This window comes from Dipodomys merriami, unplaced genomic scaffold, assembly GCF_024711535.1.
Source record: "Dipodomys merriami isolate MVZ:Mamm:240054 unplaced genomic scaffold, mDipMer1.0.p SCAF_2, whole genome shotgun sequence".
In the NCBI taxonomy this organism is placed as follows: domain Eukaryota; kingdom Metazoa; phylum Chordata; class Mammalia; order Rodentia; family Heteromyidae; genus Dipodomys; species Dipodomys merriami.
The window spans coordinates 114,532,236-114,555,028 of record NW_027203381.1 but is presented as its reverse complement, the minus strand read 5'-3'; the positions used below and the strand labels follow the sequence as shown (position 1 = coordinate 114,555,028).

The 22,793-nt window shown below is 42.9% G+C and overlaps 1 protein-coding gene across 1 annotated transcript in view; it reads left to right on the top strand.

The window, feature by feature from the left end:
* The window catches only part of Tmem50b (transmembrane protein 50B), a 30,725-nt gene extending 14,449 nt beyond the window's left edge, over positions 1-16,276 (top strand). Inside the window, exons 4-7 of the mRNA XM_070030597.1 lie at positions 780-847; positions 5,690-5,782; positions 10,404-10,461; positions 14,306-16,276. Of these exons, the coding sequence (XP_069886698.1) occupies positions 780-847; positions 5,690-5,782; positions 10,404-10,461; positions 14,306-14,351 (265 nt within the window). The 3' untranslated portion in view covers positions 14,352-16,276. The remainder of the gene's footprint in view (positions 1-779; positions 848-5,689; positions 5,783-10,403; positions 10,462-14,305) is intronic.
* The last annotated feature ends 6,517 nt before the right edge of the window (positions 16,277-22,793 follow it).

Below are 22,793 nucleotides of genomic sequence, written 5' to 3'. Positions count from 1 at the left end.
AACTTTGGTGCGGGGGGGGGGGGGAAGATGGGAAGGGATGGGAAGGGGAAACAAAGGAGGAGGCTACAATGCTTGATAAGAAATGTACTCATTATCTTGCCCATGTAATTGTAACTCCTCTGTACAATATTTTCACAATTTAAAAAAAAAAAAGAGTCTCATGGACTTAATTGCTCAGGCTGGCTTTGAACCCCAATCCTCAGATCTCAGCTTCCTGAGTAGCTAGAATTACAGGCATGAGCCATCAGTGGCTGGCAAAATTACTTTTTGAAGGCTAAATACCAGTGGCTCACCAAGCTATTCAGGAAGCTGAGATCTGAGGATCAGGATTCAAAGCCAGTCAGAGCAGGAAAGTCTATGAAACTCTCATCTCCAGTTAACTACCAAAAAGCCAGAAGTGGATCTGTGACTCAAGTGGTACAGTGCTAACCTTAAGCACAAAAGTCAGGAACAGCACCTGGATTGCCCCGCAACTGACCAAAAACAAAACCCTCAGAGAATTCTAAAATGGGACAACTCAGAGTCTTTTATGTGTTAGGTATATAAATTACCAAAGATGTGTGAAAACTAGCTGTTCTTTCATAATCTCTGGAGTACTTTAGAAGAAAAAATAAAATGAAAGTAACAGTTCTATCCCCTGGGATGCTGTTTATTTAAAAGATACATTCGGTTATTTAACTTTAGTTGGGACATAAATTTGTTTCTCGGTTAAGGCACCTGTAAATACCTGTGAGTATTTAAATAGCATGAAAGCTCATTGGATGACTTGTGTCTTCTAGGATAAATGCTGTGTCCAATGCTCAGGTGAGAGGTGACAGCTATGAAAGCGGCTGTTTAGGAAGAACAGGTAAAAGGACTATTTTTTTTTAAATTTATTTTATTTGAGAACATACTGTACAGAGGGGCTACAATTACATGGGCAGGATAATGCATACATTTCTTACCAAGCATTGCAGCCTCCTCCTTTGTTTACCCTTCACCTCCCTTCCCCGCCTCCCCCCTCCCCTAAAAGGACTATTAATGAGCTGTTAACATGTATTTTTATGAGTAACTGTGTTGCACTGTTAATGATGCTGCAAAAATAGGAACTTATCAGCAGAAAACCAAACCTCCAACATTGATGTGGGATTGGCTGATAGTGATAATGTACAACAGTTATTAGCTTTTGAAAAGTTAATAATAGCTTACATGTGTAGCCCTAGCTATTCAACAGGCTAAGATCCAAAGGATTCCTATGTGAAGCTAGCCATGGCTGGCCATTGAATCTAGAGGCATGGTTCAAGTGGTAAAACATGAGCCAAGCAAAAAAATGTACATTTAAATCCTTAAGAAAAGAGTTAAATTTCCAGGTACAGATGGCTCAAGCCTGTAATCCTAGCTACTCAGGAGGCTGAGATCTGAGGATGGAGATTCAAAGCCAGCCTGCGCAGTAAAGTCCACGAGACTCTTATCTTCAATTAATCACAGAAAAAGCTAGAAATAGTGCCATGGCTCAAGAGAATGCTATCTTTAAGCAAAAAGGAACTCAGGGACAGTGCCTAAGCTGAGTTCAAGCTCCAAGACTGGAAAAAAAAATTTAAAGTTACCATTTTTGTTACATTGCTTATAGTAGAGAATAGACAAAATGTTACTATTCAAAATCAGTGAATCATGGACTCCAGGTTCCAGTGTTAGTTTCATTTTATTCATAATAATGACCAATAATATTACTTAGATAGCTAGCCATGATCACTGGTAGCACAGGAATGGACACTTTAGGGCACCTAATTCAGGATTATGCTTTTCATATTCAGTTCTAATTACATGAGTCATTTCCACAGAACTAAATGGTTTTGAAGAAACATGCTATTGTCTACAAATAAATTTTCTTTAGCTTGAATTCTTTTAAATTGTTACCTCCAAAATAGTTTTCCTTGGGCTGGGAAGGTGGCTCAGTGGTAGAGCGCTTGCCTTGCATGCATGAGGCCCTGGATTCGATTCCCCAGCACCACATAAGCAAAAAGAAAAAAAGCCAGAAGTGGCGCTGTGGCTCAAGTGGTAGAGCGCTAGCCTTGAGCTGAAGAGCTGAGGGACAGCGCCCAGGCCCAGAGTTCAGGCCCCACGACCGGACCCCAAAAAAAAAAAATTAGTTTTCCTTTATCCACCATATTAAGAGCCTGGGGGTTTGTTTTCAGTATGTAACAGGTCTAGTTTCCCATCTTCCGGGGGCAGGGAGGGAGAATGTGTAGTCAGAATTGGAAATTTAGAGAGTGTGGGAGAGGAATTTGAAGGATGATTAGGAATAAAAGCAAACTAGAATATGTGGTGTATGCCAGGAACTGGCCTGAGTATCTCACCATATTGACTCACTTATGTGTCTCGACAGCCTGTGAATAAGAGTCCTATTGCCCTCAACCTTAGATGAGGTAATGAAAGCATGTACAGGACCTGGCCATGGGACAGCAAGTGTAGAGCCAGGAATGCACACGGATAGTCTGGCTCTAGTGTCCTGGATCTCAGCCACTGTGCAGTACTTGTTTCCAGGCATAGACATTTGGTTCCTTTGTCTGGCTTAGAACCAGATGGCTTATTTCTTTTTGACCTTGATTGAATGTAATTTATGTACAATAACATCCACTAGCTTATAGTGTGCAATTTAATGAATCTTACTAAATGTTTAGTTTATGTAATTATCACTGCATTCGTAATGTAGGATTTTTTTCTTTTCTTTGTCTGTCAGTTATGGGGCTTGAACACAGGGCTTGGGAGCTGTCCCTACTTAAGGCTAGCACTCTCCTACTTTGAGTCACAGCTCCACTTCCAGTTTTTTTGTTTTGTTTGCTAGTCCTCTGGCTTGAACTCAGGGCTTGGGCACAGCCCCTGAGCTTCTTTTGCTCAAGACTAATGCTCTACCACTTGAGCCATAGCATCACTTCTGGATTTTTCTGTTTATGTGGTCCTGAGGAATTGAACCCAGGGCTTCATGTACACTAAGCAAGCACTCTACCGCTAAGCCATATTCCCAGCCCCACTTCCAGTTTTTGGGTGGTTAATTGGAGATAATCTCACAGAGACTTTTCTTCCGGGGCTGGCTTTAAACTGCATTCTTCAGATCTCAGCCTCCTGAGAAGCTAGGATCTAAACTACATTATGCCCAGCTTTAAATTTTCTTTAATTTTAATTAATTTGTTTATTGCCAGTCCTGGGGCTTGAATTCAGGGTCTGGGTAATTTCCCTGAGCCTCTTTGTGCTCAAGGCTAATGCTCTCTCACTTGAGCCACAGTGCCACTTCTGGCTTTTTTTTTTTTTTTGTCAGTGGTGGGACTTAAACTCTGGGCCTCAGTTCTGTCCCAGAGCTCTTCAGCTCAAGGTGAGCACTCAGCCATTTGAGCGACAGCACCACTTCTGGTTTTCTGATGGTTAATTGGAGATAAGAAGAGTTTCACACATTTTCCTGCCTGGGCTGGCTTTGAACCGCAGCCCTCAGATCTCAGCCTCCTGAGTAGCTAGGATTACAGGTAGGAGCCACTGGTATCAGCTTTTCTTTAAAATTAATTAATTAGTTAAATTATTTATTTATGGATTTGTTTGCTTTGAACTCAGGGCCTGGGCACTGTTCTCAAGCTTCTTTGGCTCAAAACTAGTACTCTACCACTTGAACTTCAGCTCAACTTCTGGATTTTGGTAGTTTATTGGAGATAAGAGTTCCATACTCTCTTGTCCAGGCTGGCTTTAAATCATGATCCTCAGATCTCAACCTCTTGAGTACCTAGGATTACAGATGTGAGCCACTGGTGATCATATTTCTGTTTTGTTTGTTTGTTGCCAGGCCTATGGCTTGAACTCAGGGCCTGGGCACTGTCCCTGAGTTTCTTTTTAGCACTCTACCACTTGAGCCACAGCACCACTTCTAGCTTTTTCTGTTTGATGTGGTTTCTGTTTTATGTGGTATGTGTTTTATGAGGAATCAAACCCAGGACTTCATGCATGTTAGGCAAGCACTTTACCACAAAGCCACATTCCCAGACCATATTTCTGTTGTTGTTTTGTTTTGTTTTTCTTAATATACCATTCTCTCACTACAAAGGCAAAACTGACCTTGAAATCTCACACATTCGGCCTCAGACTTTTGAGTCTGGAACTGTAGTCATGTGTTAACATGACTATGTGTTAACACACCCAGTTACTGACTGCATTTCTCTTGCCCCAAATTGTCCTTCATAGTTCATTTTCTTCTCCCCACCTCCTGGCCACAACTGATCTGCTTTGATTTTGTTCTGGTCCCAGGGCTTGAAGTCAGAAGTGTCTTACTTTTTTTTTTTAGTGGTTAATTTGAGCTAAGAGTCTCAGTCAGTGCCAGTGGCTCATGCCTGTAATCCTAGCTACTCAAGAGGCTGAGATCTGAGGATTATAGTCTAAAGTCTATGAGACTCCTAGGGCTAATTAACCACCAGAAAACTGGAAGTGGTGCTGTGGCTCAAAGTGGTAGAATACTAGCCTTGAGCTGAAGAGTTCAGGGACAGCGCCCAGGCCCAGACTTTAAGCCCCATGACCAACAAGAAAAAAAAGGAAAGAAAAAAAACAAAGAGTCTCACAGTCTTTACTGCCCAGGCTGGCTTCTAACCATGATCCTTAGATCCTTAGATCATGGTTAGCCTCCTGAGTAGCTAGGATTATAGGCATGCTCAATATCTTATCTGCTTTTTATCACTATAGTTTTTGTCTTTTCCATACTTTAACAACTAGAATCATACATTTAGTATGAGAAAATGTTACCCTAAATAAAAATACTGTGAAGAACTTAGCTTTCCTTTCTACCTGGTGCTTTCAATGTTGACATAGAGTTTATTTTATTTATTTTTTGGTCAGTTGTGGGGCTTGAACTCTGGGCTTGGGCACTGTCCCTGCAGTCTTCAGCTCAAGGTGAGCGCTCTACCACTGGAGCCACAGTGACACTTCCGGTTTTCTAGTGGTTTTATTGGAGATAAGAATCTCACGGACTTTCCTGCCTGGGCTGGCTTTGAACCGTGATCCTCAGATCTCAGCCTCCCGAGTAGCTAGGATTACAGGCGTGAGCCACCGGCACCTGGCTTGACATAGACTTTATAACCTTACTTCTACCAGGATCCATGGAGAATTGAGGAAAAGAGCAATGGTGACAAGTAACAGATGAGTCTAAAGTCAAAATGCACATTACACGGGCACTTCATTCTGTGCCTTAGCCTCACCAGTAATGTCAAGAATAAGGAGGGGAAAGATGAAATTAGTAAGTCAAAAATACCATGTGTAAAAGCACATAGTAGCTGGGCTCTGGTGGCTCAGGCTTGTAATCCTAGCTGCTCAAGAGGCTGAGTTCTGAGGATTGTGGTTCAAAGCCAGCCTGGGCAGGAAAGTGCACGAGATTCTTCCTATCTCTAATTAACCACTAGAAAACTGGAAGTGGCATTGTTTCTCAAAGTGGTAGAACCCTATCCTTGAGCAAAAATGCTCAGGGACAGTGCCCAGGCCCTGAGTTCAAGCCCCACAGTCAACAACAACAACAAAAGTACACAGTAATTTATTTGACTTTTGTTGTTGTTAAGGACTTTTCTACATACATTATTTATGGGTTATTACCATGATATATTTTTAATAGAAAGTAAAGATGGAGTTTCTGTTTGCTTTCAGACTGTCTGGCCAAGCCCAGTCATAAAGCCTCTTCTTCACACAGGTGCTCGAGTTTGGCTCTTCATTGGTTTCATGTTGATGTTTGGGTCGCTTATTGCTTCCATGTGGATTCTTTTTGGTGCATATGTTACCCAAAGTAAGTATGCATTCCTCCTTTTTTTTTTTATTTTTTATTTTTTATTTTTTTTTTGTAATTTCTTAATTTTATTTTACACTAGGTGGGAGACACAAAGCAATCCTCCTTAATAAAGTTGACAATGAGCTTCACTCAGAACATTTTTAATAATGCACATTAAAAAAAAGTATTCATCTTACAAATTGTTCTGCAATCCAAATATACAATAGCTTGGAAAACATTTTAGAAAACAACATTTTGCTTATGTGGTACTGAGGAATTGAACCCAGGGCCTCATGCATGCAAGGCAAGCGCTCTACCACTGAGCCACCTTCCCAGTCCCGCATTCCTCCTTTATTTCACAGAACTCTGATTGATGGCTTTTATATTTGGCTTAGTCTGCTAAGTCTAAAATTGACTGCAATTTTTTTTTTGTCAGTCGTGAGGGCTGAACTCTGGGCCTGGGCGCTGTCTCTCAGCTCTTCAGTGAAAGGCTAGCGCTCTACCACTTGAGCCACAGCTCCACTTCCAGCTTTTTTCTGCTTATGTGGTACTGAGGAATTGAACCCAGGGCCTCATGCATGTGAGGCAAGCACTCTACCACTGAGCCACCTTCCCAGCCCCTGACTCCAATTATTGAGTTAGCATAAACTACTCTTCTGGATGAAGATTCACTAGTTGTTAATAAAATCCATCATCGTATAGTAGGATGGTCCAGTAAAGAAATACCGACCCCTGACAAAGCCTGTAGCTCACAGCTACCTCTAAAGTTTCTAATTCTTACCTTGTACAGCCAGGTTCCTATACCAAAGGCCCATTTGCTGGAGCTCTCCCTGGTTCAGTGAGAAACTAATACAGGTCTATATTCAGACTTCTGACAATTCTGAAATCCATGTAGTGCTAGAAGTAAATTTTTTTTGGGTCGGGGGTTGGTCATGGGGCTTGAACTCTGGGCCTGGACACTGTCCCTGTGCTCTTCAGCTCAAGGCTAGCACTCTACCATTTGAGCCACAGCACCATTTCTGGTTTTCTAGTGGTTACTGGAGATAAGAGTCACAGACTTTTCTGCCGGGGCAGCTTGGAACTGTGATCCTCAGATCTCAGCCTCCTGAAGTTACAGGCGTGAGCCACCAGTACCCAACTAAACTTTTTTTTTTGGTTGGTTGTGGGGCTTGAGCTCAGGGTCTAGGTACTGTCCCTGAACTCTTTTTTGCTTAAGGCTAGTTCCAAAGTTCCACTTACAGTTCTCTGGTGTTTTGGACATAAGAATCTCACAGACTTTCCTGCCCAGGCTGGCTTTGAATCTTCGTCCTTAGATCTCCTCCTGAACAGCTAGGATTATAGGTGTTAGCCATCTGCTTGACAGCAGTTTGTCAGCAAACCTTAACTTGACAGCTGGCTTATTTATGGGTCCTTATTTAATGCAAGTAGTCAAGTATTTTATTGTGGAAATGAATTGAAATGAAATTGATTATGGGATGCTGGATATGCAGCTTTGTGATATGCAATATGTATACTTCACTAAATTCTTTTTTTTTTTTTTTTGGTCTGGTCTTGGGGCCTGAACTCTGGACCTGGGCGCTGTCCCTCAGCTCTTCAGCTCAAGGCTAGCACTCTACCACTTGAGCCACAGCACCACTTCCGGCTTTTTTCTTTTTTGCTTATGTGGTGCTGAGGAATTGAACCCAGGGCCTCAGGCATGCAAGGCAAGCACTCTACCACTGAGCCACTTTCCCAGCCCCACTAACTTCTTATTTATTTATTTAATTTTTTGCCAGTCCTGGGGCTTGAACTCTGGGCCTGAGCACTGATCCTGAGCCTCTGTTTGTTCAAGGCTAGTGCTCTATCTATTCAGTCACAGCTCCACTTCCAGCTTCATGCATGTTAGGCAAGCACTCTACCACTGAGCCACCTTCCCAGCCCTACTTCACTATTTTTTTTTTGTTGGTGGTGGTGGTCGTGGGGTTTGAACTCTGGGCTTGGGTACTGTCCCTCAGCTCTTCAGCTCAAGGCGAGTGCTCTACTGCTTGAGCCACAGCGCCACTTCCGGTTTTCTAGTGGTTTACTGGAGGTAGAGTCTCACGGACTTTACTACCCGGACTGGCTTTGAACCCAGATCCTCAGATCTCAACCTCCTGAGTAGCTGGGATTACAGGCGTGAGCCACTGGTGCCCGGCTACTTCACTGTTCTTAAATCTGAAAAAAATCTGAATTCCAAAGCTTGTCTTGCCCCAAGGATTTCAGATTAAGTATATGGAACCCAAAATCTTTTTTTACCATTCACATTTTCTCTTTAAAACACAGTCTATGGTTTTCAGTCATGCTCAGAGGGAGTGTTTTTTGTTGTTAAAGGGCAGCACTGTTGATGCGAGCTGCCTTTGTGCAGAAGCAGGAGAGGCAGCGAGTGTACCTGTCACACCATTCTGAGTTTTGTCAGTTCCAGAACTGGAGATATTAGCCAGGCTGCGGTGGAGAGCCAGATCCCAGCCTGGGCATTCATTGCTTCTGGAAGCGTCGGAAGACCCTGTGTCACTAGCTCAAAAACAGAATAGAGTGTTCATCCCCTGCCCCGCCCCCCCTGCTTCCTCTGGAAGCTGTGTGTCAGCCTGCACTTACCTGTTACACCCGCTCATCCTCACTCACAGCTGATTTTGTTTTGTGTTGTTTTGCCAATATTGGCAGTAGGTCTTAAATCTCTGTCAGCTGGGCATCCAGTAGTTCATGCCTGTAATCTTAGCTACTCAGGAGGCTGAGATCTGAGGATCATGGTTCAAAGCCAGCCCAGACAGGAAAGTCCATGAGACCCTTATCTCCAATTAACCACCAGAAAATCAGAAGTGGTGCTGTGGCTCAAGTGGTAGAGCACTCACCTTGAGCTGAAGAACGGAGGGACAATGCCCAGGTCCAGAGTTCAAGACCCACAACTGACCAAAAAAAAAAAAAATTTCCGTCATTGATGAGTAGAAAACTTTTGCAAGCCAGGCGCCGGTGGCTCACGCCTGTAATCCTAGCTACTCAGGAGGCTGAGATCTGAGGATCGCAGTTTAAAGCCAGCCCAGGCAGGAAAGTCCGTGAGACTCTTATCTCCAATAAACCAGTCAGAAAACTGGAAGTGGTACTGTGGCTCAAGTGCTAGAGCGCTAGCCTTGAGCTGAAGAGCTCAGGGACAGCACCCAGGCCCAGAGTTCAAGCCCCACCAACGACAAAAAAACAAACAAACAAACAAAAAAAACCTTTGCAATAGTTTGGCTTCCCTTTGGCTCAAAAGAAGTAAAAGCTCGGGCTGGGAAGGTGGCTCAGTGGTTGAGTATTTGCCTTGCATGCATGAGGCCCTGGGTTCGATTCCTCAGCACCACATAAGCAAAAAGAAAAAAGCCGGAAGTGGCGCTGTGGCTCAAGTGGTAGAGCGCTAGCCTTGAGCTGAAGAGCTGAGGGACAGCGCCCAGGCCCTAGTTCAGGCCCCACAACCGGGCCCCCCCCCCAAAAAAAAAGAAGAAGTAAAAGCTGAACAGGAAAGTGGTTGGCTAATGTTTAAGTAACATTGCTCACCAAAAACTACTAAAATGTGTCAAGTTAATTAAAAGGCTGACACTGGTGACTCATGCCTATAATCCTAATCAGGAGGCTGAGATCTCCTGATTACAGTTCAAAGGCAGCCTGGGTAGGAAAGCCTCAGATTCTTATCTCTAATTAACTATAAAAAGCCAGAAGTGGGGATGGCTCATGTGGTAGTGGGCTATTCTTGAGCAAAAAAGCTCAGGGGCAGCATCCATGCTTTTAGTTCAAGTCCCATAACTGACATGTGTATACATGCGCATACACACACACACACACACACAAATTAATGGAAGGCTGGTGGAGGTACATTTTGGTATTAGAATATGTGCTTAGCATATTCAGAACATAGTTTGAATTCCCATCACTAAAAAAGTAAATGCCAATAAAGCACTTAGTTCTGGAATATAATTCTTTGAAAGGAATGTAAGTGTGGTGGTGCATGCTATAATTCTAGCATTTAGGGGGCTGATGTAGGAGGATTGCAAGTTTGAGACTATGCTGAGGTTCATGGTAGGACCCTGTCACAAAAAGTATGTAATTATCACAGTGCTTCTCTTTGTGCAACTAACTTAGCTTTCAAAAACAAGGGGAGCAGGAGAGACCAGGATCTAGTAGCTCACATCTGTAATCCTAGCTACCCAGAAATATGAGGGTTCAAAGCCATCCTAGATATAAAAGTCCAAAGTACTTACTCTTTCCCACCCCTAGTACTAAGGATTGAACCCAGGGTTTTTTGGTGTATGTGTATATGCCATTATTGGGGTTTGAACTCAAGGCCTCAAGCTCTTGTTTAGCTTTTCACTCAAGGCTGGTGTTCTACCACTTGAGCCATCCATCTAGCTCCAGCCTTTTGATGGTCAATTGGAGACTAAAGGTCTTGTGTATTTGTCTTCCCCAGCTGCTCTGAACTGTGGTCCTTAAATTCCAGCCTCCTGAGTAGCTAGAATTACAGACATGAGCCAACAGTGCCCTACTTGAACCCACAGTTTTATGCTTCTATGCAAGTATCACCAAGCTGTATCTACAAAGGCTTGTGGCCTTTTGTCTTTATAATCTTCTCATCTGTTTTTCTTTGTATGTGCAGACATTGATGTTTATCCTGGACTGGCTGTGTTTTTTCAAAATGCTCTTATATTTTTTAGGTAAGTTGCCTAATTTTTTTTTGTTGTTGTTGGTGGTGGTGGTCCTGGGCCTTGAACTTGGGGCCTGCGCACTGTCCCTGAGCTCTTTGGCTCAAGGCTAGTGCTCTACCACTTCCAGCCACAGTGCCACTTCTGATTTTCTAGTGGTTAATTGGAGATGAGATTCTCACAGATTTTTCTGACCAGGTTGGCTTTAAACCATGATCCACAGATCTCAACCTCTGGAGTAGTTAGAATTACTGTCATGAGCCACCAGTACCCAGCTAAAGTTACCTAATTTTTTAACCAACTCTATTATAAAACCAGCATGTACAAGGCACATGCAAATCCCTTTGATTAGTTACCAAAAGACTGCTTTATTTATTTACTGATTTATTTTGGTACCTGTCCTGGAACTTGAACTCAGGTCCCAGGTGCTGTCCCTGAGCTTTTTAGCTCAAGGCTAGCATTTTACTATGTGTCACAGCTCTACTTCCAGTTTTCTGGTGGCTAAGAGTCTCATGGACTTTCCTGTCCCAGCTGGCTTCTAATTGTGACCATCAAATCTCAGCCTCCTTAAGTAGTTAGGATTACAGACATGAGCCACTGGTGCCCAGCCCAAAGGACTGCATTAAAAGTTCAAATTCCACTGTAGGAGCACACGAGCTTTTTGACTAAGGGGCCTGCTCTTTCTTTTTTTTTTTGGGGGGGGGGGTCCGGTTGTGGGGCCTTGAACTCTGGGCCTGGGCGCTGTCCCTTAGCTCTTCAGCTCAAGGCTAGCGCTCTACCACTTGAGCCACAGCACCACTTCTGGCTTTTTCCTATTTTGCTTATGTGGTGCTGAGGAATCGAACCCAGGGCCTCAGGCATGCAAGGCAAGTGCTCTACCACTGAGCCACCTTCCCAGCCCTGAGGACCTGCTCTTTCTTTCTTTCTTTCTTTCGTTTTTTGGTCAGTCATGGGGCCTGAACTCTGGGCCTGGGCGCTGTCCCTCAGCTCTTCAGCTCAAGGCTAGCGCTCTACCACTTGAGCTACAGCACCACTTCCAGCTTTTTCTGCTTATGTGGTGTTGAGGAATCGAACCCAGGGCCTCATGCATACAAGGCAAGCACTCTACCACTGAGCCACCTTCCCAGCCCCAACTTCTGGCTTTTTCCTCTTATGTGGTGCTGAGGAATTGAACCCAGGGCCTCATGGAGATCAGAACCCAGGCCAGCCTCTACCACTGAGCTACCTTCCCAGAAGGGGCCTGCTCTGTATGTTACCTTTTGAATTCTTATTTAATACTTAGGTCTATATCAGTGGTTTCACCATTTCATAGATGAGGAAATCAGGCTCAGAGCATACTTAAGAATACCCAGATAGTAAATGCAGAGCACAGATTTGAACCCAGACTGTTGCATTCATAGCCTATGCTTTGTGAAAACAAACAAATCTGTGTCATTTAACATCATTCAAAAAAGAAAAAAGGAAAGAAAAAGAAACATGCTCACACAGTAATCCTAGCTACTCAGGAGACTGAGATCTGAGGATTGAGGTTTGAAACCAGCCGGGGCGTAAAGTCCATGAGACTCTTAGCTGCAATTAACCACCAAAGAGCTAGAAGTAAAGCAAGTGGTAGAGCACCACAGCCTAGCATGAAAAGGCTAAGGGACAGCACCCAGGCCCTCAGTTCAAGCCCCTGTACTAGCACACATGTGCCCACACACATGCACACACAAGCACACAGAAGGGGAGTGATTAGAATGACTACATAATTATCTGTTTATATTCAAAACCTTTTGAGATTTGGATTTTCTAAAAGTGTAAAAATAAAACAGTATTGATGTCAGGTGCTTGGTTGGTCATGCCTGTAATCTTAGCTATTCAGGAAGCTGTAATTTGAGGATCATGAACTGAAGCTACTCTAGGCAAGAGAGTCCATGAGACTCTTATCTCTAGTTAACCACTTTCTAAAAATGCCAGAAGTGCCAGCACTGGTGGTTCACGCCGGTAATCTCAGCTACTCAGGAGGCTGAGATCTGAGGATCGCAATTTGAAGCCAGCCTGGGCAGGAAAGTCTGAGAGACTCTGATCTCCAATTAACCACTAGAAGACCAGAAAGCACATTCTCTGTCAGATCCTTATATTTTTTATGATACCATTTGCTACTCCTTTATAGCATAATTTTGTAGTTGGACCTTTATTTATTTATTTTTAAACTGTCTCTCACTAGACTCTTAGCTTTCTAAGGAGGAAATTAGTTCATTTTTATCTAGTCACATTCTAGTACTTAGCTAGGCATTTGGTTCACAGCCAGTACTCAGCACCTAATATTTATTTAAAAAAAATAAAAAGAAAATAATGGCATTTGTAGGGAAATGGATAAAACTAGAAAAAAATTATTTTGAGTGAGGTAAGCCAAGAGCAAAGAGACAAACAGCACACGGTATCCCTGGTATGTAGATGTTAAATCCAAAACGTAAGGAGATACAACAAAGTAAACAAGACTCTAGAGACAAAGGCCCTCCAATCATCTGGTTGTATCATTACTAAACGACCCCATGCTGCTGATCATATATATGGTATATATGTGCACATTGGAGGGAAACCAGGAGGAGAACACAGAAACAGAGGGAAACAGGAGAAACAACAGTGGGACCCATCAGCTGCACTGGACACTGATCAAAACAAACTAAGCAACTCAAGGGCAGCAATGGGAGTCAGGGAATGAGAGGGATAGAGGGAATAGGTAACCAAGCAAAAGGAAAGAAATGTACATATCACCCAATGTAGAAGAGGTAGCTGTATTGTCAAAGTTCATAGAATTCATAAACGTAATGGACTACCATAAAGACAACTTGCCCCATGAAGGTTAGAATGTGTTTGTGACTTTAAGTATCACTATCTCACAATACTATGAAATTTGTGAATAATCACATTTTAAAAAAATAAAGGAAAGAGAAAAATAAAGGAAGACAAAGAAAAAAACTTAAAAGAAGGAAGGAAAGAAGGAAAGAAAACAAGTGCTGGTAGTTCATGACTATAGCCACTCAGTAGGTGAGATCTGAGGATTGTGATTTGAAGCCAGCCTCAGGCAGGAAACTCATGTGATTCTTACTTCTAATTAACTAGCAAAAAGCCTGAAGTGGAAGTTGTATGGCTCAAGTAGTACACAAGCAAGGGTAAAAGGCTCTTAGTTCAAACCCCAAAGTCAGCACCAAAAACAGAGAGAGAGAGAGAGAGAGAGAGAGAGAGAGAGAGAGAGAGAGAGAGAGAGAGAGAAGGAAGGAAGGAAGGAAGGAAGGAAGGAAGGAAAAAAAGACAGACCTATAGTCTGGTCTGTACTAGAATACTTATTGGTCACATTATGTGTCTTAAGATGAAAAATGCTCCAATCCTAGCCCTCATGAAAGTTATCTCTTCCCCCCACAAGTTTACTTTGTAATAACTTCCTAGACATTTTTTTTTTTTTTTTGTCCGTCATGGGGCTTGAACTCTGGTCCTGGGTGCTGTCCTTCCACTTTTCAGCTTGAGGGGAGTGCTCTACCACTTGAGCCACAGTGCCACTTCTGGTTTTCTGGGTTAATTGGAGATAAGGGTCTCATGGACTTTACTGCCCGGGCTGGCTTTGAACCACAGTCCTTAGATACCAGTCTCCTGAGTAGCTAGGATTACAGGCCTGAGCCACCAGCTCCCGGCTCACTTCCTAGACTTCGAGAGGGAACACCTAATTACTTTACCACCAGCATCACCAGCATGATCTTTCATTTGATTTTAGAAATAGATACAAAAGGATCAATAAGGTACTTGTCAGAGCACATTTAAAAAATGAATTCTGCATCGCTGTTCATGGATTTCATGATCTGCACTCATCTCTTTCTAGTACTCTCATCTATAAGTTTGGAAGAACGGAAGAGCTCTGGACCTGAGATCACTGCTTGAATCACATTTTCCTTTTGTTAGATTACATTTGTAGCTATGTTTTTATCTCTCAGTATAATTTACACATTGCCAAATGAAATTGTACATGAAATGTTTTTGTTTCTTTGCACTTTTATGCCCCGAGTTTTGAAATCGTTTTATGAAATTCATCTTTTCATGACCAGACTGTTAATGTGTACATAATAGATGATATACAGACTGGAAGATGAGTATCAGATTTTATTCTTGAGACTTAAAGCTTGATGGTCTGTTTCCAGAGCCAGGGTCATGTCATTGTGCTGTTTCAGAGGTAAAGTCTCCATATTTCTAATGTCTGAAGATGTATGAGAAATAGAGTGCCCTATAACTAGAATAAGCACTGAGTTACTAAAGTATTTCTGCAAGTTGTAGTGTATTTTGGCTTAAAAATTAGATGTTTTTTTAAAAGGGAAAAATGTATGTATTAAGGAATGGACTTTTTTATGTAGATTTTTTTAAATGCCCAAAGGACTAGTTTGAGAGCCTCTTTTTAAAAAGAATTCCTCTAATCTTCCTTTATTTGAGAAAGGATAATGCATAATAAACTTTTTTATGGTTGATGTACAAGGACTGGGCTTTCCAAAACAGCAATTTTACCTTGTCCCAGAGTGTAATGACAGCCTGACATTAGCTGACATTACACAGGGTTGTTTTGTTTGTTCTGTTTCTGTGCTGGTCCTGGAGTTTGAACTCAGGGCCTACGCGCTGTCTTTGAGCTTCTTTTGCTCAAAGCTAGTGCTTTACCACTTGAGCCATAGTGCCACTTCTGGCTTTTTCTGAGTAGTTTATTGGAGGTAAGAATCCCACACATTTTTCCTGCTCTGGCTGGCTTCGAACCACTATCCTCAGCTCTTCCACTCCTGAGTGGCTAGTATTACAGGTGTGAGCCACCAGTGCTTGGCAGATATTACACAGTTTTGCCTGGCATTATACAGTTCTATAGCCAGTGAGTTACAGCTGCAGTTTAGAAGCATGAATCGTGGGATAATTAAAGAGCAAGAACTTCATACTGAAGGGGATTATAATCTAGTGAAAAAGGAGACATATTGTGTATTTAGTTACTGATTGCAAGTCTTTTCACCATAGCTCTCAAGCTTTGGGCGAACAGGTGAAATGTATCTTCAACTCCAAGTTCACACTCCAATCCGAAACTTCCTTCACTGAGATTGAGACATTGTATTTGCACTGTATATATTTTCCTGTGGGCTTTCATTGTCACATTTGCCTTTCCTTTGATACAAGGATTTTTTCGATGTATTCTTCTTCCCCAAAGAAGGTTTATAGAGCCATTGGTTGTAAACCAGAATAATATCCACGGTAGCATATGCAACTTCTAATGCAAGCCTTACTTTGCTTAATTCCTTTCTCTCTTGAGAGTGCACAGCATATGATGCATCTGCGGAACTGTGCAACGTCGTCTCTACTTGGTTTTTCCTCAAGATGTAAGCTTTGTCTTGTTTCCAACAAACTGTAAGTTAATTGTTAATGTTCTCTTATAAGGTATTGCAATGACTGTGACTTATTTATTACTTAATACACCTTAAAATATTATTGGTTGAAGAAAATGGCATGAAAATTGGTTTCTTGTTCATTTTTCAGTTATTCAAGTACACTTGATCTCTTTACCAGGAGAAACAATGTACCCAGACCTCTAAAATGCTAGTATGAAGATTTATAAGGGGTACACTGACAACCCACAGCAGTTTACTTTTCTTTCCTCAACTTGGCCATGAATGTGTTTTTAATTGCAAACAAATCTATTCATTTCCTGTTCTTGTTTTCCATTTTAAAAAGAAAAAGATAATGTTTAGTGTCTTCTCATACTTTTTGAATTAGTAGACTCCTTGGGAATCATTTTAAAAAACACATGAGATCCTTAATAAATGTCTTACTATTACACAAGCTCAAGGCTGTTAAGTCTGAGTGTCTTTTGTTTGTGTGTGGACCAATACTATGAGACTGTTCTGTTGTATTAAGAGCTTTGTTAAACAAACAGAAAAAAAAACAAAAACTGGGTGCTGGTGGCTCATACCTGTAATTCTAGCTACTTTCAGGAGGCTGAGATCTGAGGATTGCAGTTCAAAGACAGTCCAGGCAGTGAAAGTCCATGAGGCAGTTATCTCAAATTAACCACCAGAAAACTAGAAATGGGACTGTGGTTCATGTGGTAGAGCATTAGCCTTGAGCAAAAAGAGCTCAAGGGCAGCACTCAGATCCTGACTTCAAGACTCGCAGTCAACCAAAAAAAAAAGAAAATAGATGACTTTAATCAAGATGCATTGCACTCTTAAGTTGAATTGAAATCCCTTTGCACAACTACTTAAAGGATAATTTTGAAAATCAAAAATGACTTTAAAAAAGAACAAAGGCAGCATTAAGAGGAAAAAATCACAGGCTATATTTTTTCTATTATGTATATTTTTTTCTTACTTTTGTACCCTATAACTGTGGACACTATAATGGGCCGTGTGTGTGTGTGTGTGTGTGTGTGTGTGTGTGTGTGTGTGTGTGTGTGTGTGTGTGTGTGTGTGTGTGTGTGTGTGTGTGTGTGTGTGTGTGTGTGTGTGTGTGTGTGTTCGCGTGTGTGTGTGTCCTAGGGCTTGAACTCTGGGCCTGTGCACCATTCTTAAGCTTTCTTGCTGAAGGCTAATACTCCACTACGTAAGCCACATCTCCACTTTCAGCTTTTTTTTTTTTTTTTTTTTTTGTCGGTCGTGGGGCTTGAACTCTGGGCTTGGGCGCTGTCCCTCAGCTCTTCAGCTCAAGGAGAGCACGCTACCACTTGAGCCACTTCTGGTTTTCTAGTGGTTTATTGGAGATACGAGTCTCATGGACTTTCCTGCCTGGCCTGGCTTTGAACAGAGATCCTCAGATCTCAGCCTCCTGAGTAGCTAGGATTACAGGCGTGAACCACTGGCCCAGCCACTTTCAATTAAGCACTTTTAGGTGCTTAATTGGAGATAAGAGTCTCATTAATGTTCCTACGTGGTCTGTCCTCAAACCACTGTCCTCAGAGCTCAGCCTCCTGAGTAGCTAGGATTATGAGCATGAACCACTGACACCTGGTAATGGGCTTGAACTCTGGGCCTGGGCACTGTTCCTCAGCTCTTCAGCTCAAGGCTAGTACTCTACCACTTGAGCCACTGTGCCACTTCTGGCTCTTTCTGTATACGTGGTGCTGAGGAATCGAACCCAGGGCCTCATGCATGCAAGGCAAGCACTCTACCACTGAGCCACCTTCCCATCCCTGGGCTGTCTTTTAAGACTCATTCTTAACATCCTTTTAAGGCCTTGTTTTGATGTCATTCTGCCCCACAGAGACAGCACTGAGAACTCTGGGCCTCTGCTGTTGGGTCTTGCCAGTTTCACAATTCAGAGGCAATATCTTGGGTGCAGAGATGTCAAAGCCATGCTCTTCACTCAGCCTGCATGTCCCAAGTTGCTGGTGAGCCCTGCAGTTCCTTCACGGACTGGGAAAGATGTGCACGTCCAAGAGGCACGTGAAACAGCTGGCCAAACTAAATCAATATACCATTTTCGTGTGTGTGTTTTTTTAATAGCCATTGCATATTTGTAGGAGGGGATTGGAATATGGTGATTTCTGTACTTGACTTGGAAAAATACCTCTTGGAAAACTTTTGAGAAATGTAGTTTAGGGAAACTACTGCTTTTTGGGGACAGATAGAAGGCGGGATTAGCAAGTGGACATATCGGGTGTGGACACTGCTGATTTGGGGAGAAGTTGGTAAGCCAGGGGACTATGGAAGCAGAGTTGGTGCAGAAGGAGCAGCAGGTCATTCCTAGTTGCAATTATGGGGTCTTCTGCTTTCCAGTTAGGATTATTGGGGGCTTTCTATTCACACTGGTTTGCTTCTAATTCTTGCTTCCCTGTCTGTCAGTGCAGTTGATAATAAATGAGGCTCTTCTTACCTTCCCCTATGGCTTTGCTCAAGCGTTTCCTTGCTTTTCCTGTGGATTTTTTTTCTGCCACTTGAGGCACTGTTCCACTTCTAGCTTTTTGGTGGTTAATTGAAAGAGTCTCATGAATTTTTCTGCTTGGAATTCGAATTCTCAGATCTCAGTCTCCTGAATGAACAAAGATTACAGGCTTGAGCCACTGATGTTTTGCTTTTCAGATGGCTTTTTAGCTTTTCGACACGAGGTGGTGTGTCACATTCAGAAAAATAGTAGATTCCAGTCTTATTTTAAGGGTCTTGCTATATATATAGTCCAAGCGGGTCTCCAGTTGTGATGGGTCAGGCTGCCTCCACGCCTGAGTGCTGCATTACAGCAGGATACATACGCCACCTCTGGTGGCAATAGTTTTGTTTTTGTTTCAAGCTTCCCACAGCTGATTATTTTTTGTAGCAGTTTTATCACAGCTTAAATGTTTTTTTTCTTAGTGTTTTCAGGTAAGAAAACATGCTCCTTTAATTATTTTAGCTACAGAAAACAGGATGTTTTAGCCTAGCCATGTCTGTAATCCTAGCTACTCAGGAGGCTGAGATCTGAGGATACCAGTTCAAAGCCAGCCCAGGTAAAGAAAGTCTGTGAGACTTTTATTTCCAATGAACCACCAGCAAACAGGAAATAGTGCTGTGGCTCAAGTGGTAGAGTACTCACCTTGAGCTGAAGAACTCAGGGACATCACCCAGGTCCAGAGTTCAAGCCCCACAGTCAACAACAAAAAAAAAACAAACAGGATGTTTTGTATTTTTACAAGTAAGTGTAGCAGGTGTTTCATCCCTTACAGATCATGCCAGTGGAGAAAACTGATTTTCAGAGCATCTGGGTGTTTCCCTTTCCCCAGAGGTCCTGAAAAACCAGAAAGTGTATTCCAAAGGCTACTATGGGACTGATCTCCAGCTGCTTCTGCCCCAAATGCTAGGAAGGGATTCAGTCTTAACCATACAGTTTACCTCCTACCATGAAATTGCAAATTTAGAAATTAACTTTTCATTCGGAAATAACTGCAGACTTACAGGAAAATAACACAAATTCCTGTGTATCTTCACATTATCCAAGTGTTATCATTTTAATACATTGTTTTATACAGAAATGTTTGACTTCAGGCTTGTGCCTCTTTTACTATTGCATGGCATGCGTAAGTTCTCCAAATATAGCTCAGGGCTGGGAAGGTGGCTCAGTGGTAGAGCACTTGCCTTGAATGCATGAGCCCCTGGGGTCGATTCCTCAGCACCACATAAGCAAAAAGAAAAAAGCCAGAAGTGGCGCTGTGGCTCAAGTGGTAGCATGTTAGCCTTGAGCTGAAGAGCTGAGTGATAGCACCCAGGCCCAGAGTTCAGGCCCCACGACCGGACCCCCCCAAAAAAAACAAAAAACAAACAAAAATATAGCTCAATATCAAAACTAGGAAATTAACAGATACAGAACTGTTACCTTACTAAAATTTTTCATGTGCCCCACTAATATGCTGTGTGTGTGTGTGTGTGTGCGCGTGTTGGAACTTGAATTCAGTGCTAGAGTACACTCTCTTAGATTTTTTTGCTCAAGGCTAGCACTCTATCACTTGAGCCACAGCTCCACTCTGGCTTTTGGTTAATTGAAGGCAAGAATCTCACTGACTTTTCTGCCCAGGCAGGCTCTGAACCACTCCTCAGATCTCAGCCTCCTGAATAGTTAAGAGTTTTAAGCATAAGTGCTCAGCTACTAAAGTGTTTTATAGTAAAGAAACTTATTTTCCTGCTGCAGCATTCCAATCTATAATCACATTGAAAGGCCTTCTTACCTTCCCATATGGCTCTAAGGGAGAGTGCAAGGCCCTGAGTTCAAACTCCAGTACTGGAAGAAGTCATGTAGACACAATACTCTCTCTCTCTCTCTCTCTCTCTCTCTCTCTCTCTCTCGGAAGTAGCATTGGCTCTAGACTTGGGCCTTGTATCTGCCACCAACAAGGCTACCTGTTAGGGCTGAACCACAGCCGTCCCTCACCAGGACACAAGACCAATTCCAGCCTGAATCCAGCACTTTTGAAATTTGGTCCCCAGGGGTCCCTGACAAGCTGTGACCTCTTTAGCCAAGTTGCACAGATGGGCTTCCTCTGCAAAGAACTGCTCTGTCCCTTTCCTACTAGACTCAAAATCTTCCCCATACCCTTCCTGCTACGGTCTGCCCTCCAAACTTTTGTAGCCAGATTCATCCCTGCACGGACTGAACATATACAAAAACATTCCACCTGTACTGAACATGGACAGACCTGTTCTTACCATTTTTCCTGCACCAGTACAGCCACTATGTATATAACATCTATGTTGTTTTAGGGTTTATAAGTAATCTAGAGATGACTTACAGGTAGAAATGATTTACATACAGAAATTTACATATAGGGTATATGCAAATAGTAACCCATTGTATACAAGGTACTGGAACATGAGCGACTTTGGTATCAGAGGACCCCCTGATGCTGTGGGGCAACTGTATTCATATCCTCCACTCCTCGCTGGGCCCATCAGAGGAAGCGCTTTTATTTTCGATATCTTCAATGATCCAAAGAAAGTCTATAATTTCTCTTCTCCTAAGTTTGGCTAACTCAAAGTGTACCTAACAGGTAAGACAGATGCCTCACAAAAAGACTCACCTGTAAGGCAGAAGGGGAGGTGGTAGAGCAGGACATTTAAAAACATTGTATGTGTGTTTTGTGTTTTTTTTTTTGGGGGGGTCCGGTCATGGGGCCTGAACTCTGGGCCTGGGCGCTGTCCCTCAGCTCTTCAGCTCAAGGCTAGCGCTCTACCACTTGAGCCACAGTGCCACTTCCGGCTTTTTTCTTTTTGCTTATGTGGTGCTGAGGACTCGAACCCAGGGCCTCTGGCATGCAAGGCAAGTGCTCTACCACTGAGTCACCTTCCCAGCCCCAAAACATTGTATGTATGTATGTGTGTATGTGTGTATGTATGTATGTATGTAGTCAGCCTGGGTGCTCTATGAGCTCTTTTGTTCCAGGCTAGTGCTCTACCATTTTGAGCCATTTGGTGATTCATTGGAGATAAGAGTCTCAAGGACTTTGCTTCCCCAGGCTGGATTTAAACCATAATCCTCAGATCTCAGTCTCCTGAGTAGGATTACAGGCATGAGCCACCGGCACCCAGCCTATTTTTATTCTTTTTGTAGTGCTTGGATTGAATCCAGAACCCCATCCCTAGCTTAGCAAGAAAGCTACATTTCTTTTTGTGTACGTGTGCCAGTACTTGGGCTTGAACTTAGGCCCTAGGCACTATCCTACAGCTCAAGCTGGAGCTTTACCACTTAAGCCATTCTTCCACTTCTGGCTTTTTGATTGTTAATTAAAAAGTCTCACTGGGTGCTGGTGGCTAACACCTGTAATCCTAGCTACTCAGGAGGCTGAGATCTGAGGATCGCAGTTCAAAGCCAGCCCAGGCAGGAAAGTCCGAGAGACTTTTATCTCCAATAAACCACCAGAAAACCGGAAGTGGTGCTGTGGCTCAAGTGGTAGAGCACTTACCTTGACCTGAAGAGCTGAGGGACAGTGCCCAGGCCCAGAGTTCAAGCCCCACACCAACAAAAAAAGTCTCACATAGTAGACTGGCTTTGAACTGTGATCCTCAGATCTCAGCCTCTTTTTTTTTTTTTTGGCCAGTCATGGGGGCTTGAACTCTGGGCTTGGGTGCTGTCCCTCAGCTCTTCAGCTCAAGGCGAGTGCTTTACCACTTAAGCCACAGCGCCACTTCTGGTTTTCTAGTGGTTTATTGGAGATGAGTCTCACAGACTTTCCTGCCTGGGCTGGCTTTGAACCTTGATCCTCAGATCTCAGCCTCCTGAGTAGCTAGGATTACAGGCATGAGCCACTGGCGCCCAGCATAGATCTCAGCCTCTTGAATGGCTAAGATTACAGGCATGAGCTGCTGGCACCAGCTCAAAAGGTAGCTAGATTTCTTAACAGCAGGTCAGGGCCCAAAAGAGGAAAAAGAAAATGTGACACCACCAACTAGTGCTACAAGTGTTACTAACCTACAGACAAATCTCTTCCCACTGTCAGGACAAAGTCGTCCACAGGACTTCTTGTGAAAGCAGATCTCATGGCTACCGACCTTGTGTGGGAGTTGGGCTGAGCCTATACAAATCTTCCCAAATATTGACTCATACAAATGGGTTTACATTAACCAGCATTAAAAGCAAGTTCAACATAATTAGATCTGTGGGCTGGGTGCATAACACTGCCAATAGTGCCTTAGCTAATTCATCACTCACAATCCCTTCCACTTTTCTAGGAACCAAGTGACACCAGGAGAAAGTTCATACTGTTTCTTTGACATGTCATCAGCTCTCTCGGGTGTTACTTAAGAAAACAAAAGTATAGATACAATATTTTACAAAAAGGAAAGATTGCCAAATAGGCTGAAATATAGGTGAGTGGAGACAAAAAGACTTCACTA